The sequence below is a fragment of the Pseudophryne corroboree genome, chromosome 1, assembly GCF_028390025.1.
Source record: "Pseudophryne corroboree isolate aPseCor3 chromosome 1, aPseCor3.hap2, whole genome shotgun sequence".
Lineage (NCBI taxonomy): Eukaryota > Metazoa > Chordata > Amphibia > Anura > Myobatrachidae > Pseudophryne > Pseudophryne corroboree.
Window position 1 is genome coordinate 56,394,101 of NC_086444.1, and position 19,046 is coordinate 56,413,146.

The 19,046-nt window shown below is 49.4% G+C and overlaps 1 protein-coding gene across 10 annotated transcripts in view; it reads left to right on the forward strand.

The window, feature by feature from the left end:
• The window catches only part of TCF4 (transcription factor 4), a 611,629-nt gene that overhangs the window by 354,073 nt on the left and 238,510 nt on the right, over positions 1–19,046 (forward strand). For all 10 annotated transcript variants that reach the window (XM_063959822.1, XM_063959782.1, XM_063959837.1 and 7 more), the window contains one exon: positions 10,829–10,893. In XM_063959822.1, coding sequence (XP_063815892.1) covers positions 10,829–10,893 — 65 coding nt within the window. The remainder of the gene's footprint in view (positions 1–10,828; positions 10,894–19,046) is intronic.

Consider the following 19,046-nt stretch of genomic DNA (forward strand, 5'->3'; position numbering starts at 1 on the left):
ATCAGCCAGCGTATCCCTCCTGCAGCCTCCAGTAAGGACTGTCCTATATCAGCCAGCGTATCCCTCCTGCAGCCTCCAGTAAGGACTGTCCTATATCAGCCAGCGTATCCCTCCTGCAGCCTCCAGTAAGGACTGTCCTATATCAGCCAGCGTATCCCTCCTGCAGCCTCCAGTAAGGACTGTCCTATATCAGTCAGCGTATCCCTCCTGCAGCCTCCAGTAAGGACTGTCCTATATCAGTCAGCGTATCCCTCCTGCAGCCTCCAATAAGGACTGTCCTATATCAGCCAGCGTATCCCTCCTGCAGCCTGCAGTAAGGACTGTCCTATATCAGCCAGCGTATCCCTCCTGCAGCCTCCAGTAAGGACTGTCCTATATCAGCCAGCGTATCCCTCCTGCAGCCTCCAGTAAGGACTGTCCTATATCAGCCAGCGTATCCCTCCTGCAGCCTCCAGTAAGGACTGTCCTATATCAGCCAGCGTATCCCTCCTGCAGCCTCCAGTAAGGACTGTCCTATATCAGCCAGCGTATCCCTCCTGCAGCCTCCAGTAAGGACTGTCCTATATCAGTCAGCGTATCCCTCCTGCAGCCTCCAGTAAGGACTGTCCTATATCAGCCAGCGTATCCCTCCTGCAGCCTCCAGTAAGGACTGTCCTATATCAGCCAGGGTATCCCTCCTGCAGCCTCCTGTAAGGACTGTCCTATATCAGCCAGCGTATCCCTCCTGCAGCCTCCAGTAAGGACTGTCCTATATCAGCCAGGGTATCCCTCCTGCAGCCTCCAGTAAGGACTGTCCTATATCAGCCAGGGTATCCCTCCTGCAGCCTCCAGTAAGGACTGTCCTATATCAGCCAGCGTATCCCTCCTGCAGCCTCCAGTAAGGACTGTCCTATATCAGCCAGGGTATCCCTCCTGCAGCCTCCAGTAAGGACTGTCCTATATCAGTCAGCGTATCCCTCCTGCAGCCTCCAGTAAGGACTGTCCTATATCAGCCAGCGTATCCCTCCTGCAGCCTCCAGTAAGGACTGTCCTATATCAGCCAGGGTATCCCTCCTGCAGCCTCCAGTAAGGACTGTCCTATATCAGCCAGGGTATCCCTCCTGCAGCCTCCAGTAAGGACTGTCCTATATCAGCCAGCGTATCCCTCCTGCAGCCTCCAGTAAGGACTGTCCTATATCAGCCAGCGTATCCCTCCTGCAGCCTCCAGTAAGGACTGTCCTATATCAGCCAGGGTATCCCTCCTGCAGCCTCCAGTAAGGACTGTCCTATATCAGCCAGCGTATCCCTCCTGCAGCCTCCAGTAAGGACTGTCCTATATCAGCCAGGGTATCCCTCCTGCAGCCTCCAGTAAGGACTGTCCTATATCAGCCAGCGTATCCCTCCTGCAGCCTCCAGTAAGGACTGTCCTATATCAGCCAGGGTATCCCTCCTGCAGCCTCCAGTAAGGACTGTCCTATATCAGCCAGGGTATCCCTCCTGCAGCCTCCAGTAAGGACTGTCCTATATCAGTCAGCGTATCCCTCCTGCAGCCTCCAGTAAGGACTGTCCTATATCAGTCAGCGTATCCCTCCTGCAGTCTCCAGTAAGGACTGTCCTATATCAGCCAGTGTATCCCTCCTGCAGCCTCCAGTAAGGACTGTCCTATATCAGTCAGCGTATCCCTCCTGCAGCCTCCAGTAAGGACTGTCCTGTATCAGCCAGCGTATCCCTCCTGCAGCCTCCAGTAAGGACTGTCCTATATCAGCCAGGGTATCCCTCCTGCAGCCTCCAGTAAGGACTGTCCTATATCAGCCAGCGTATCCCTCCTGCAGCCTCCAGTAAGGACTGTCCTATATCAGCCCAGGGCCGTCTTAGCAGCAGTGTGGCCCCTGGGCACAGCAATACACTGGGGCCCCTACCCATCCTCCATGGGTGGGGGTGCTATTAGCGGCAGTTTTGATGTCCCGCAGGCGGTAGGGGGTGTACTATCTTCTGCTCAGCATGTAGGACCTGGAGCAGTAATTTCTGCTAATTACTCCTTTACTGCACAGATGGGGCGGGAGGGAGATCACTAATCTGTAGAAGGGGGCATTGGGCTGAATGAAGGGGCCCCGATACATGACTTCCAGGGTGCTATGGGGTGTTTAATACATAAGGGAGGGGTTGATAGTGGAGTGGGCTTAATTTTCATCATTTTCTGGTGGGGGGCAGCTTGCTTGACTGCAGATATCTCAAGTTCCTGGAAAAAGATTTCTTAGCTTTGAATGGGATAAAAATTAGAGTGTCCCACCTGTCAGGAGGTACTGGGGACACCTGTCAGGAGGTACTGGGGACACTGATGAGGAGGTACTGGGGACACCTGTCAGGAGGAACTGGGGACTTGGATATTAGAGTTCAGGAGCCAGGGCAATCCACCAACAAATATATAAAACTGCATATTAGACGTGTGGAGCTTGAGCAGGGACCAGCTGCTTGAAGGCTGATATCTCTGGTTCTGGGCATAGTAGAGACAAGCTGCCAGTGTCCACAGAAAGTGGGGAGCCCCAGCTTTTGAAATGTACCCTCAGAAAAACTCTAAGTTATACAGAGCCCGAGATATCTGGCTGGGAAGAGCAATTAACAGGCTTGGATGGGGACCACTGCTTTGAAGTTGGATATCTCTGGTTCCCTAGGGCCGAATTTAAAAAATCTGGTACCCCTGGAAAGAGGGGACCCTCAGCTATCAGACTAGGGCCCTTATACTCCTGGGGCCCTTGGGCAAGAGCCCATTGAGCCCATACGAAAAGACGGCCCTGTGCCAGCGTATCCCTCCTGCAGCCTCCAGTAAGGACTGTCCTATATCAGTCAGTGTATCCCTCCTGCAGCCTCCAGTAAGGACTGTCCTATATCAGCCAGCGTATCCCTCCTGCAGCCTCCAGTAAGGACTGTCCTATATCAGCCAGTGTATCCCTTCTGCAGCCTCCAGTAAGGACTGTCCTATATCAGCCAGTGTATCCCTCCTGCAGCCTCCAGTAAGCACTGTCCTATATCAGCCAGCGTATCCCTCCTGCAGCCTCCAGTAAGGACTGTCCTATATCAGCCAGTGTATCCCTCCTGCAGCCTCCAGTAAGGACTGTCCTGTATCAGCCAGCGTATCCCTCCTGCAGCTTCCAGTAAAGACTGTCCTATATCAGCCAGCGTATCCCTCCTGCAGCCTCCAGTAAGGACTGTCCTGTATCAGCCAGCGTATCCCTCCTGCAGCCTCCAGTAAGGACTGTCCTGTATCAGCCAGCGTATCCCTCCTGCAGCCTCCAGTAAGGACTGTCCTATATCAGCCAGCGTATCCCTCCTGCAGCCTCCAGTAAGGACTGTCCTGTATCAGCCAGCGTATCCCTCCTGCAGCCTCCAGTAAGGACTGTCCTGTATCAGCCAGCGTATCCCTCCTGCAGCCCCCAGTAAGGACTGTCCTATATCAGCCAGCGTATCCCTCCTGCAGCCTCCAGTAAGGACTGTCCTATATCAGCCAGCGTATCCCTCCTGCAGCCTCCAGTAAGGACTGTCCTATATCAGTCAGTGTATCCCTCCTGCAGCCTCCAGTAAGGACTGTCCTATATCAGCCAGCGTATCCCTCCTGCAGCCTCCAGTAAGGACTGTCCTATATCAGCCAGCGTATCCCTCCTGCAGCCTCCAGTAAGGACTGTCCTATATCAGCCAGCGTATCCCTCCTGCAGCCTCCAGTAAGGACTGTCCTATATCAGCCAGTGTATCCCTCCTGCAGCCTCCAGTAAGGACTGTCCTATATCAGTCAGTGTATCCCTCCTGCAGCCTCCAGTAAGGACTGTCCTATATCAGCCAGCGTATCCCTCCTGCAGCCTCCAATAAAGTGAAAATATTCCAGACATTTTTTTAGAGATGAGCGGGTTCGGTTTCTCTGAATCCGAACCCGCCAGAACTTCATGTTTTTTTTCACGGGTCCGAGCGACTCGGATCTTCCCGCCTTGCTCGGTTAACCCGAGCGCGCCCGAACGTCATCATGACGCTGTCGGATTCTCGCGAGGCTCGGATTCTATCGCGAGACTCGGATTCTATATAAGGAGCCGCGCGTCGCCGCCATTTTCACACGTGCATTGAGATTGATAGGGAGAGGACGTGGCTGGCGTCCTCTCCATTTAGATTATAAGAGACTGAGAGAGATTTACTGGAGCTGACTAGGAGGAGTACTGTTACTGTAGAAGTGTAGAGACTGAGTGGAGAGAGTTTACTAGTGAGGACAGTGCAGTTTACTTTATAATCCGTTCTCTGCCTGAAAAAAGCGATACACAGCACACAGTGACTCAGTCACATACCATATCTGTGTGCACTGCTCAGGCTCAGGCCAGTGTGCTGCATCATCTATTATCTATATATAATATTATATATATCTGTCTGACTGCTCAGCTCACACAGCTTATAATTGTGGGGGAGACTGGGGAGCACTACTGCAGTGCCAGTTATAGGTTATAGCAGGAGCCAGGAGTACATAATATATTATATAGTGAGTGACCACCAGACACACAGTGCAGTTTATTTAATATATCCGTTCTCTGCCTGAAAAAAGCGATACACACAGTGACTCAGTCAGTCACATACCATATCTGTGTGCACTGCTCAGGCTCAGGCCAGTGTGCTGCATCATCTATATATATTATATATCTGTCTGACTGCTCAGCTCGCACAGCTTATAATTGTGGGGGAGACTGGGGAGCACTACTGCAGTGCCAGTTATAGGTTATAGCAGGAGCCAGGAGTACATAATATTATATTAAAATTAAACAGTGCACACTTTTGCTGCAGGAGTGCCACTGCCAGTGTGACTAGTGACCAGTGACCTGACCACCAGTATATATAATATTAGTAGTATACTATCTCTTTATCAACCAGTCTATATTAGCAGCAGACACAGTACAGTGCGGTAGTTCACGGCTGTGGCTACCTCTGTGTCGGCACTCGGCAGCCCGTCCATAATTGTATATACCACCTAACCGTGGTTTTTTTTTCTTTCTTTTTACATACATACTAGTTACGAGTATACTATCTCTTTATCAACCAGTCTATATTAGCAGCAGACACAGTACAGTGCGGTAGTTCACGGCTGTGGCTACCTCTGTGTCGGCACTCGGCAGCCCGTCCATAATTGTATATACCACCTAACCGTGGTTTTTTTTTCTTTCTTTATACATACATACTAGTTACGAGTATACTATCTCTTTATCAACCAGTCTATATATTAGCAGCAGACACAGTACAGTGCGGTAGTTCACGGCTGTGGCTACCTCTGTGTCGGCACTCGGCAGCCCGTCCATAATTGTATATACCACCTAACCGTGGTTTTTTTTTCTTTCTTTATACATACATACTAGTTACGAGTATACTATCTCTTTATCAACCAGTCTATATATTAGCAGCAGACACAGTACAGTGCGGTAGTTCACGGCTGTGGCTACCTCTGTGTCGGCACTCGGCAGCCCGTCCATAATTGTATATACCACCTAACCGTGGTTTTTTTTTCTTTCTTTATACATACATACTAGTTACGAGTATACTATCTCTTTATCAACCAGTCTATATATTAGCAGCAGACACAGTACAGTGCGGTAGTTCACGGCTGTGGCTACCTCTGTGTCGGCACTCGGCAGCCCGTCCATAATTGTATATACCACCTAACCGTGGTTTTTTTTTCTTTCTTTATACATACATACTAGTTACGAGTATACTATCTCTTTATCAACCAGTCTATATATTAGCAGCAGACACAGTACAGTGCGGTAGTTCACGGCTGTGGCTACCTCTGTGTCGGCACTCGGCAGCCCGTCCATAATTGTATATACCACCTAACCGTGGTTTTTTTTTCTTTCTTTATACATACATACTAGTTACGAGTATACTATCTCTTTATCAACCAGTCTATATATTAGCAGCAGACACAGTACAGTGCGGTAGTTCACGGCTGTGGCTACCTCTGTGTCGGCACTCGGCAGCCCGTCCATAATTGTATATACCACCTAACCGTGGTTTTTTTTTCTTTCTTTATACATACATACTAGTTACGAGTATACTATCTCTTTATCAACCAGTCTATATATTAGCAGCAGACACAGTACAGTGCGGTAGTTCACGGCTGTGGCTACCTCTGTGTCGGCACTCGGCAGCCCGTCCATAATTGTATATACCACCTAACCGTGGTTTTTTTTTCTTTCTTTATACATACATACTAGTTACGAGTATACTATCTCTTTATCAACCAGTCTATATATTAGCAGCAGACACAGTACAGTGCGGTAGTTCACGGCTGTGGCTACCTCTGTGTCGGCACTCGGCAGCCCGTCCATAATTGTATACTAGTATCCAATCCATCCATCTCCATTGTTTACCTGAGGTGCCTTTTAGTTGTGCCTATTAAAATATGGAGAACAAAAATGTTGAGGTTCCAAAATTAGGGAAAGATCAAGATCCACTTCCACCTCGTGCTGAAGCTGCTGCCACTAGTCATGGCCGAGACGATGAAATGCCAGCAACGTCGTCTGCCAAGGCCGATGCCCAATGTCATAGTACAGAGCATGTCAAATCCAAAACACCAAATATCAGTAAAAAAAGGACTCCAAAACCTAAAATAAAATTGTCGGAGGAGAAGCGTAAACTTGCCAATATGCCATTTACCACACGGAGTGGCAAGGAACGGCTGAGGCCCTGGCCTATGTTCATGGCTAGTGGTTCAGCTTCACATGAGGATGGAAGCACTCAGCCTCTCGCTAGAAAAATGAAAAGACTCAAGCTGGCAAAAGCAGCACAGCAAAGAACTGTGCATTCTTCGAAATCTCAAATCCACAAGGAGAGTCCAATTGTGTCGGTTGCGATGCCTGACCTTCCCAACACTGGACGTGAAGAGCATGCGCCTTCCACCATTTGCACGCCCCCTGCAAGTGCTGGAAGGAGCACCCGCAGTCCAGTTCCTGATAGTCAGATTGAAGATGTCAGTGTTGAAGTACACCAGGATGAGGAGGATATGGGTGTTGCTGGCGCTGGGGAGGAAATTGACCAGGAGGATTCTGATGGTGAGGTGGTTTGTTTAAGTCAGGCACCCGGGGAGACACCTGTTGTCCGTGGGAGGAATATGGCCGTTGACATGCGAGGTGAAAATACCAAAAAAATCAGCTCTTCGGTGTGGAGGTATTTCACCAGAAATGCGGACAACAGGTGTCAAGCCGTGTGTTCCCTTTGTCAAGCTGTAATAAGTAGGGGTAAGGACGTTAACCACCTCGGAACATCCTCCCTTATACGTCACCTGCAGCGCATTCATAATAAGTCAGTGACAAGTTCAAAAACTTTGGGTGACAGCGGAAGCAGTCCACTGACCAGTAAATCCCTTCCTCTTGTAACCAAGCTCACGCAAACCACCCCACCAACTCCCTCAGTGTCAATTTCCTCCTTCCCCAGGAATGCCAATAGTCCTGCAGGCCATGTCACTGGCAATTCTGACGAGTCCTCTCCTGCCTGGGATTCCTCCGATGCATCCTTGCGTGTAACGCCTACTGCTGCTGGCGCTGCTGTTGTTGCCGCTGGGAGTCGATGGTCATCCCAGAGGGGAAGTCGTAAGCCCACTTGTACTACTTCCAGTAAGCAATTGACTGTTCAACAGTCCTTTGCGAGGAAGATGAAATATCACAGCAGTCATCCTACTGCAAAGCGGATAACTGAGTCCTTGACAACTATGTTGGTGTTAGACGTGCGTCCGGTATCCGCCGTTAGTTCACAGGGAACTAGACAATTTATTGAGGCAGTGTGCCCCCGTTACCAAATACCATCTAGGTTCCACTTCTCTAGGCAGGCGATACCGAGAATGTACACGGACGTCAGAAAAAGACTCACCAGTGTCCTAAAAAATGCAGTTGTACCCAATGTCCACTTAACCACGGACATGTGGACAAGTGGAGCAGGGCAGGGTCAGGACTATATGACTGTGACAGCCCACTGGGTAGATGTATGGACTCCCGCCGCAAGAACAGCAGCGGCGGCACCAGTAGCAGCATCTCGCAAACGCCAACTCTTTCCTAGGCAGGCTACGCTTTGTATCACCGCTTTCCAGAATACGCACACAGCTGAAAACCTCTTACGGCAACTGAGGAAGATCATCGCGGAATGGCTTACCCCAATTGGACTCTCCTGTGGATTTGTGGCATCGGACAACGCCAGCAATATTGTGTGTGCATTAAATATGGGCAAATTCCAGCACGTCCCATGTTTTGCACATACCTTGAATTTGGTGGTGCAGAATTTTTTAAAAAACGACAGGGGCGTGCAAGAGATGCTGTCGGTGGCCAGAAAAATTGCGGGACACTTTCGGCGTACAGGCACCACGTACAGAAGACTGGAGCACCACCAAAAACTACTGAACCTGCCCTGCCATCATCTGAAGCAAGAAGTGGTAACGAGGTGGAATTCAACCCTCTATATGCTTCAGAGGTTGGAGGAGCAGCAAAAGGCCATTCAAGCCTATACAATTGAGCACGATATAGGAGGTGGAATGCACCTGTCTCAAGTGCAGTGGAGAATGATTTCAACGTTGTGCAAGGTTCTGATGCCCTTTGAACTTGCCACACGTGAAGTCAGTTCAGACACTGCCAGCCTGAGTCAGGTCATTCCCCTCATCAGGCTTTTGCAGAAGAAGCTGGAGGCATTGAAGAAGGAGCTAAAAGGGAGCGATTCCGCTAGGCATGTGGGACTTGTGGATGCAGCCCTTAATTCGCTTAACAAGGATTCACGGGTGGTCAATCTGTTGAAATCAGAGCACTACATTTTGGCCACCGTGCTCGATCCTAGATTTAAAGCCTACCTTGGATCTCTCTTTCCGGCAGACACAGGTCTGCTGGGGTTGAAAGACCTGCTGGTGACAAAATTGTCAAGTCAAGCGGAACGCGACCTGTCAACATCTCCTCCTTCACATTCTCCCGCAACTGGGGGTGCGAGGAAAAGGCTCAGAATTCCGAGCCCACCCGCTGGCGGTGATGCAGGGCAGTCTGGAGCGACCGCTGATGCTGACATCTGGTCCGGACTGAAGGACCTGACAACGATTACGGACATGTCGTCTACTGTCACTGCATATGATTCTCTCAACATTGATAGAATGGTGGAGGATTATATGAGTGACCGCATCCAAGTAGGCACGTCACACAGTCCGTACTTATACTGGCAGGAAAAAGAGGCAATTTGGAGGCCCTTGCACAAACTGGCTTTATTCTACCTAAGTTGCCCTCCCACAAGTGTGTACTCCGAAAGAGTGTTTAGTGCCGCCGCTCACCTTGTCAGCAATCGGCGTACGAGGTTACATCCAGAAAATGTGGAGAAGATGATGTTCATTAAAATGAATTATAATCAATTCCTCCGCGGAGACATTGACCAGCAGCAATTGCCTCCACAAAGTACACAGGGAGCTGAGATGGTGGATTCCAGTGGGGACGAATTGATAATCTGTGAGGAGGGGGATGTACACGGTGATATATCGGAGGGTGAAGATGAGGTGGACATCTTGCCTCTGTAGAGCCAGTTTGTGCAAGGAGAGATTAATTGCTTCTTTTTTGGGGGGGGTCCAAACCAACCCGTCATATCAGTCACAGTCGTGTGGCAGACCCTGTCACTGAAATGATGGGTTGGTTAAAGTGTGCATGTCCTGTTTTGTTTATACAACATAAGGGTGGGTGGGAGGGCCCAAGGACAATTCCATCTTGCACCTCTTTTTTCTTTTCTTTTTCTTTGCATCATGTGCTGATTGGGGAGGGTTTTTTGGAAGGGACATCCTGCGTGACACTGCAGTGCCACTCCTAGATGGGCCCGGTGTTTGTGTCGGCCACTAGGGTCGCTAATCTTACTCACACAGCTACCTCATTGCGCCTCTTTTTTTCTTTGCGTCATGTGCTGTTTGGGGAGGGTTTTTTGGAAGGGACATCCTGCGTGACACTGCAGTGCCACTCCTAGATGGGCCCGGTGTTTGTGTCGGCCACTAGGGTCGCTAATCTTACTCACACAGCTACCTCATTGCGCCTCTTTTTTTCTTTGCGTCATGTGCTGTTTGGGGAGGGTTTTTTGGAAGGGCCATCCTGCGTGACACTGCAGTGCCACTCCTAGATGGGCCCGGTGTTTGTGTCGGCCACTAGGGTCGCTAATCTTACTCACACAGCTACCTCATTGCGCCTCTTTTTTTCTTTGCGTCATGTGCTGTTTGGGGAGGGTTTTTTGGAAGGGACATCCTGCGTGACACTGCAGTGCCACTCCTAGATGGGCCCGGTGTTTGTGTCGGCCACTAGGGTCGCTTATCTTACTCACACAGCGACCTCGGTGCAAATTTTAGGACTAAAAATAATATTGTGAGGTGTGAGGTATTCAGAATAGACTGAAAATGAGTGTAAATTATGGTTTTTGAGGTTAATAATACTTTGGGATCAAAATGACCCCCAAATTCTATGATTTAAGCTGTTTTTTAGTGTTTTTTGAAAAAAACACCCGAATCCAAAACACACCCGAATCCGACAAAAAAAATTCGGTGAGGTTTTGCCAAAACGCGTTCGAACCCAAAACACGGCCGCGGAACCGAACCCAAAACCAAAACACAAAACCCGAAAAATTTCAGGCGCTCATCTCTACATTTTTTCGCCAAATTTTCTGCAATGTCACCTGTGCCCTAATTAGGCCCATTATTACCAAAAGCCGATATCATCCTGATGATACATCTGTGTATATAGAACCTGGAACATATACATGTTTATACATTACTGTATGTTACTACATATTGCTCATGTCTAACAGAAGACTGACGTTAGCTTTCCATTCTTATTTGCAGGTAAATCAGAGAGAGGCTCGTACTCCTGCTATGGGAGAGATTCGGAGATACAGGGCTGCCATCAGGTAAGACATACCCAAATCATTGCTAATGTCTTGTACAAATGAAGTTTTGTTTTTGTAGATTCACTCCAACCAACAACAAATTTAGTTTTGGGTGGAATTTAAAATTGAATCCAAACTTTTACTTCCGGTACTACACTTTATTCACTGGAATCACCAGCTGGTCCTACTGGGTGTAGTGGTCCCAGGCCATATTCCGCTGTCCTCATCTACACCTGGAGACAGGGGCAGTGACACCTGCTTAGCTGGTTCTTCCCAGGTGGAGTGGGAAATGGAGCACGGCAAGGGATCAGATGGCGGATCCAGTATGTGGTCAGGAAGTCAACGGTGGGGATCTCACCCATCACTAATGTTGATCTCAGTTTGCCTGCACAGGGATCCTGACACAGCTGAACAATTACTAAGAGCATTTCGCCCATGCGGTTGGTTATAACATGTATAGGACTCAAGGCCGACACCACTTATATCGACACCTGAAATAGGTTTTGTTATGTGTTTTTGGTGTCGTTTTCTCCGTAATGTGACCGGGTACCCCAATTAGTGCACAGTGTCCCCCTCGGATGGCTGGCTTCGCTCTCCATGCTTTGGGCAAGGTGCCTCGCTCCACTACGGCTGCGCTCAGCACAGGTTACCATTCCCAATTGTAGTCCACGTGGATCGTAAAGTATGAAAAAGTAAAAAAAAAATGAAGAAAAATTTTTTGCGAAAAACTCATGTTGACCGTTTTGCATGTTGACCTTTTGTCCACGTCGATCAATTGACGTCGACCTGATGTCCGAATATCGGTTATAACAAGATAACCTTAAACATGTAATTGACCGTTATGTTTAAAGTTATAACACCCATATACAGTATATAGATGACATTCTCTAAGTAGCAATTCATCCACGTTAGAGCCCCAGCATAGTGATTTTGTCTTAACGACAGTGGTATCATCACTGTAGATCTCCCATACCCATCACTACGTGCGGTGAATGAAGCATTCCCCCCGTTTTGGGTGGAATTATCATTTAACATCCCAAACTGCAATGATAATGAAACATTGAATCCAGAATCTATCCCATGTATGTTTGGTTTTTGATTTTTGGAGTCGCTTAGTGCCTACTTACCAACATTTTGGCTGCTCTCTGCTGGAGAGAGCAGCCAGGTCGGCTCAGCAGGGGGGCAGGGGAGTGCTGTGACGTAAGGAGGGGGTGGGCCGGAGGCGGGGTGGGGCAAGGGCAGGGTTACAGTGACAACACCTTTAAGCCCCCCCACCCCGCACCCCACACACCCCCACCCCCAGCTCTGACAAATCGGGAGACTTGCCTGCTCTTCCGGGGGGCCGGGAGGGTCACCCGATTTTCGGGAGCCTCCCGGCCATTCCGGGAGAGTAGGCAAGTATGGCTTAATGTAAATAGTGAAATTATATAAGGAAACCATAAATCCTGGCACGGAAAATGGCATTTCCAGCAGAATTACTATAGTATTGCCTACAAGACCGCAAACCTTGGTTTCATGTGGATTGTTCGCTATTAATATGTCAGCTTTGTTTAAAGGGGCCCTTACCCTGTTTATAATTCTATAATTTCCTTTTTTTATTATCATAAAGAAATATGAAGGGGTGAATATATAAGAATCCATCTAGTTTCTATGATGATGTTAGTATGTCGGCACGCAGAGCCTACCATTCAGTACAGTTCCATTGTTGGTTTTTCATACCTAGAATCCCTTCTTCTGCATGTGTGGATAACGCTGGGCGTGGCTAGGAGCTCTCATTGGGTTAGCAGCAGGTCTATCACACCCAGTCCACAGCTGATTGGGAGAGAAACGCCCTCCCACACAGGTTACATGCAATGGGAGGCTCAGCCCTTTGGCTGTTGTGTGTTCCCAGAGCAGGATTAACAATGGGGCTGCAGCTCCAGGCCCACACCCCAAAATAGGCCCACTGCATCTGCAGCAACATACCCTCCAACAATTTACATATAAAAATCGCTACAAATTTGAAAAGGGTGTGTGGCCACTGGTAAAGGGGCGTGGTCATGTCCCTTTTCCTATACTGTCAATGGAAGTTTGGAGAGCCAAAAATCGGTACAGACCATAAAAAAAGATCCTGTACCAGCCAAAAAGGTCCAGCTTGAGGGTATGCCACTGCATCTGCAGCAAGTCTCTGTGCTGTAGATAGTGTAAAAAAATATCCTTTTACATCCTATGTCCTGCTGCCAGTCCGCCTGCCTCCTCCAGCATCAACAATCCTCACTCCCTAGCCATAGCACAGGTGGAACAAAAGCTGCTGCGGCCACCGGCATACATATGTATGAAAGCGGCGCAGCAGAAGGCTTTCATAGCCCTCCCTGCGCCACATACTCTCTGAGCCCCGGAGCCTCCTCTGCGTGTGATGTCACAGAAGTGCCTCCCCGCAACAGCGCGCCAAGATCCCCAGAGGCCCTGACTCTGCAACACAGCACCTGGGCTGCCGGCCTGGAAGCCCCGAGATGGCTAATGTACACTGCACAGCACTCACCTTTTACATTGATTCAGCGAGTCAGTCATTTCTGCCAGCCAGTCACTATTGTTAGCGCCGGTGCCCCAACGTGCCGCATTACAGGGAAGAAGATGCACTCAATAAACTACAGCTACCAGCAGCCCTTAGCGCTGACGCAGTACCTCCGGGCCCCATCCGCGGCACCCCCAGACCCCCCCTCCACTACTCGCGGTGGCTCCGGATCCCTCCCCCACCCGCAGCACCCCCGCACCCACCCGTCCCCTGCCCGAGGCACCCCCGCAACTGCTTCTCCCCTACCTGTGGTGGCTCTGGGCCCCTTCCCCCATTCGCGGCACCCACGCACCCACCCCTCCCCAACCCGCAGCACCACCGCACTATCCCCTCCCTCACCTGCGTCACCCCCGTAGCTGCCCCTCCCTCACCTGTGGCACCCCCGGCCCCGATCCGCGTCTCCCCCGCACCCACCACTCCCCCAACCACAGCACCTATTAGGTGATACATCAGGCCCTGCGTGCGCTGTTCACGCCGTTGCAAGGTGCTAACCATTGCACGCCCTTTGTCAGTGCAATATTTAACCACTCACACAATTATGATTGGCGGTAATACTCCATATAATAAAAATGTTGCACACCACAAGGGCGTGCAAGGGTTAAGGGAGGCGTAGCCCCTTACGACGGTGTGAAGAGCGCCCGTAGGGCGCGATTAATCACCTAGTGTCGGTATAAGGGTCAAAGCCAAGTCCTCATCCGTGCGTTGCCTCGCTTCCAGTGGTGGATTTCCCACTAAGCACGAGCCTAGGGGCGGAACTTCCTGGGGTGGCATGCCAGGAGGATAAGGCCAGGTGATTATTTTTTTATTTTTATGTCATTACAACTTATTTATTTTTTTATCTTTTATTTTGCATCTAATGCTAGTGGGACAATGGACAGCAAATTGTGGTGTGGGAGATGGTAGGATTGGACTGCTTTGGTGGTCTCAAGGCTTCCAAACGTGCCCCAAAAAGTAGGGGGCAGTGACGTGAGGGTTAAAAGGGGCAGTAATGTACCTATAGGCAGTCTGACACCTAAATCTGCCCGTTTGCTCCCTCTCTTCATGCTTGCACTGCATCTCCCTATCTTCTCATCTTTGCACTGTCTCACTAAATATCCTCATCCTTGCACTGCCACCCTCCATTCTCATCCATGTACTGTCTTGCTCACTTTCCTCATCCTTGCGATGCCTCACACACTGTTCTCATACTTGCACTACCTCACTCCCTCTCCTCATACTTGCACTGCCTTGCTCCCTCTCTTCATACTTGCACTGCCTCGATCCCTCTCTTCATACTTGCACTGCCTCCGCTCCCTCTCTTCATACTTGCGCTGCTTCCGCTCCCTCTCTTCATACTTGCACTGCTTCGATCCCATTCTTCATACTTGCACTGCCTCACTCTCCCTCCTCATACTTGCACTACCTTATTCCTTCTCCTCAACTTTGCATTGCCTTGCTCCCTCTCCTCATCCTTGCACTGCCTTGCTCCCTCTCTTCATACTTGCACTGCCTTGCTCCCTCTCCTCATCCTTGAACTGCCTTGCTCCCTCTCTTCATGCTGGCCTGCCTCACTCCCTCTCATACTTGCACTGCCCTACTCCCTCTCATGCTTGCACTGCCTCACTCCCTCTCATACTTGCACTCCCCTACTCCCTCTCATACTTGCACTGACTCACTCCCTTTAATCCTTGCACTGCCCCGCTCCCTCTCATCCTTGCACTGCACTGTTCCCTATCATGCTTGCACTGCCCTGCTCCCTCTCATGCTTGCACTGCCTCGCTCTCTCCTCATCCTTGCACTGCCCTGCTCCCTCTCATGCTTGCACTGCCATACTCCCACTCATCATCCTTGCACTGCACTGTTCCCTCTCCTCACGCTTCCACTGCCCTGCTCCCTGTCATCCTTGCACTGCCTCGCACACTCTTTTCATACTTACACTGCCTTCTCATGCTTGCACTGCCCCGCTCCCTTTAATCCCTGCACTGCCTCGCACACTCTTTTCTTACTTGCACTGCCCGCTCACTCTCATGCTTGCACTGTCTCGCTCTCTCTCCTCATCCTTGCACTGCCCGCTCACTCTCATACTTGCACTGACTCACTCCCTCTAATCCTTGCACTGCCCCGCTCCCTCTCATCCTTGCACTGCACTGTTTCCTATCATGCTTGCACTGCCCTGCTCCCTCTCATGCTTGCCCTGCCTCGCTCTCCTCATCCTTGCACTGCCCCGCTCCCTCTCATCCTTGCACTGCCCTGCTCCCTCTCATGCTTGCACTGCCTCTCACACTCTTCTCATGCTTGCACTGCCTCGTTCTCTCTCCTCATCCTTGCACTGCCCTTCTCCCTCTCATGCTTGCTCTGCCTCGCTCTCTCTCCTCATCCTTGCACTGCCCTGCTCCCTCTCATGCTTGCATTGCCTCGCACACTCTTCTCATGCTTGCACTGCCCTGCTCCCTCTCATGCTTGCACTGCCTCGCTCTACTCCACATCCTTGCACTGCCGTGCTCCCTCTCATGCTTGCACTGCCTCGCACACTCTTCTCATGCTTGCACTGCCCTGCTCCCGCTCAGGCTTGCACTGCCCTGCTCACTCTAATGCTTGCACTGCCCCGCACACTCTTCTCATGCTTGCACTGCCCTGCTCCCTCTCATGCTTGCACTGCTCACCCCCTCTCTTATGCTGATGGATTGGCACATATTAAATTAGCGATGACACTTGCTTAACGTCACCACCACCAGTCGAGAATGATCATTTGCAGGTTAAAAAACAATTGTGTTCACCTATGCTGGGCACAAATAAGCAAAGAACGTGTTTTAGGTTAGTGTATTGTTAATGAGCAACTTGCTTACAAATATATATATATTTTTTTTTTTTTAGTTTTGACTGCTGAGCATGCACTGTATATGTAAACCAAAGTTCCTATAAACAATGATTTGCAGAACCGGAGTTCCCAGACAATCTTGGTTTATGCATGAGTCTTTGCCAGGATGTTGTGCAATCCTGTAGAGATTGCAGGGCAGAATATTGGGGCCAATGCCATAAATAATGGGATTATATGAAGTTACCTCCAGCCATATCGTTTGTTCTTGCTGCTGTTCTTTTGACACAAAATTATCAGTCATAGTAAAAGTTTGGTGTCAGCCATCCCATGATATATTGCTAATGGTAAATGGAATGTACTACTGCAGTGTTTCCTATACTAATGAAACCCAAGTTACCCTCATTTGTGAAAATTGCCTATGAATTGATTGTAAGCCAATTGGGATTGAAAATCAGATCGACGTTGTAGCTACAGATGTGTCCTTTCCTACTGTTTCTTCAGTCGCTCGGCTTTTTCACTCCAAATTTGCATCTTATTTGTATAATTTAAAAACACGGAAGTGAAAACACTACATTGCTAGTTTACACCAATCAGATGGTACGTGACGTGTACATCTGGGTGCGACTGAGGTCCTAATTCAGAGATGTACATAAACCCAATTGTTTTACGCATATCCTTTTCCGATCTGTGCATGTTACGATGGTTGCGGCACCCCCCGGTTTAGGCGAGGGGAAGAGGTGGCGACGATCAGTGTTACAAATAATACTGGAGTGTCATCCCTATTTTCTGGACCCAGCTTCACTGGCCTCAGCAACGTGAAAACACCAGCAATCCTGAGTTACCTGAGGATTGCTCGGCTGACCAATGTTCACGCAGATGACGCTGCATCTTCCGACTCAGCAGTTGATCACGGAAGCCGCCGGGAGGCATCTTTTTAAACAAGACGCCTCCTGCAGCTTTAGAAGATTGTCGCACCGCAGCTGCAGCTAACGTCTCTGATACATTGTGAGAGGTTTTTTTGCTGCGTCTGCGATGTGACGCAGAATTGAAAGTAAAATATGCACCGGGCGTCTCTCACCGTATGGCATGTGGACATCCAGTGAGGACATACATGTAGTAAATATGTCCCCGCGGACAAGCTCTTTCCAGCAATTGATGGATCAAGAATACTTCTAGTTGGTGCAGTAGTAGTTTCTAGTTTGGGTCTCATCTTCTTCAAGATCCTTGTGTTCAGCATTCAGACTGCCTTGATGCTATAGGCATTTCTATAATGGGTGCAGTGTGTGACCGTCCAGGGGGCCCACACCGCACACACTGCACCCATAGAATATACTTACCCCTGCTGCGGCCATTTCCGAGTGATTTGTGCATTCGCACTGGAGGTGCCACCGGGAACAAGGCGCGGACGCCATGTTCCCGAAGACCTGCGCATGCGCAGTAGACTCATTATGTTGTAGTATTCAAAGTCCTGAATTCTCCTTATGAACCATTGTCTATATCCCCAATACATTATGTTTTTTAAGTTAAAATAGCATTTGTACATAAAGCTATACGGGGGGGATTCCGTTCTCCTGAAGTGCTGTCGCAGTGCAGCTCTGTTGTTCCTGGGCCGTCTCTGGGGGTTGTGAGGTATATCGGCGCAGTGATTGCCTGTGAAGTCCCTTTGCCCAATCATTTCAGTGGCATCACTTAGAACTATACCGCCACTTACAGTGACTGTGTTCTGGGCCTTGACTTGAGAACACATGTGAGTGATAGTTTAAAGTCCAGCACCACTAATTCATAAATAATACTGTAGTACTCCCCATAACCTCATAGCAGTCTTTACTGTTGGAAACTCTTCCTCCCTCCTCAGTTCACACTACACTATGGGGATGATTCTGGGTCCGTGAGCAACATCTGCAACTCAAACAAATGCCGCTACAAAGTCCTTCCCTGGTGTACACCTGTGTGACTGAATGTGTGAGAACTGAGACGCCCACTTTCAGCGTCTATAGACGCCACCATTGGTTGCACCATTGAAACTTGGACCAGCCCTTTGGCAGGTGAAGACTCCAATTTCTAGGTCGAGAGTCAGTAGGTCAACCTCGTATGGTCAACTTGCATTAGATCGACGGGTATACAATGTGACATGGTCAAGAGGTCAACAGGTAAAATGTAGACCTGGTCAAAAGGTCAACATGACAAAAGTTGACACAAGGTTTTGGGAGATTTTCATATTTTTCCAACTTTTCCTTGATTTACAATATCCATATGGACTACGATTGGTAATGGTAACCTTGTCCGAAGCATGGTGAGCGAAGCGAAGACGCTTAAAAAACTTGTCTACCTTTTTTGTGTTGACCATTGTTATTTCAACCTTTTGACCTTATCGACCTTTCGTACCTGTCAACATTACCCACTGTCTACCTTTTACCTGTCGAGCTTTTCACCCTGTTGACCCAACCCAATGCCGACCATATGGGGTCAACCTAAAGACCATCTAGACCAGGCATTCCCAACCTCGGTCCTCAAGGCACACTAACAGTGCATGTTTTAGTGATATCCAGGCTTCAGCACAGGTGCAGAGCCGTCTTAACAGCAGTGTGGGCCCCTGGGCACAGCAATGCATTGGGCCCCCTACCCATGCTCCAGCGGTAGGGGTGGGAGGAGCTATCAGCAGCAGCTTTGATGTCCCGCGGGCAGTAGGGGGTGTTCTATCTTCTACTCAGCATGTAGGACCAGAAGCAGTGATTTCTGCTAATTACTCCTTTACTGCACAGATAGGCTAAACTGTAGAAGGGGTCATTGTGCTGAATGAAGAAGCCCTGGTACATGACTTCT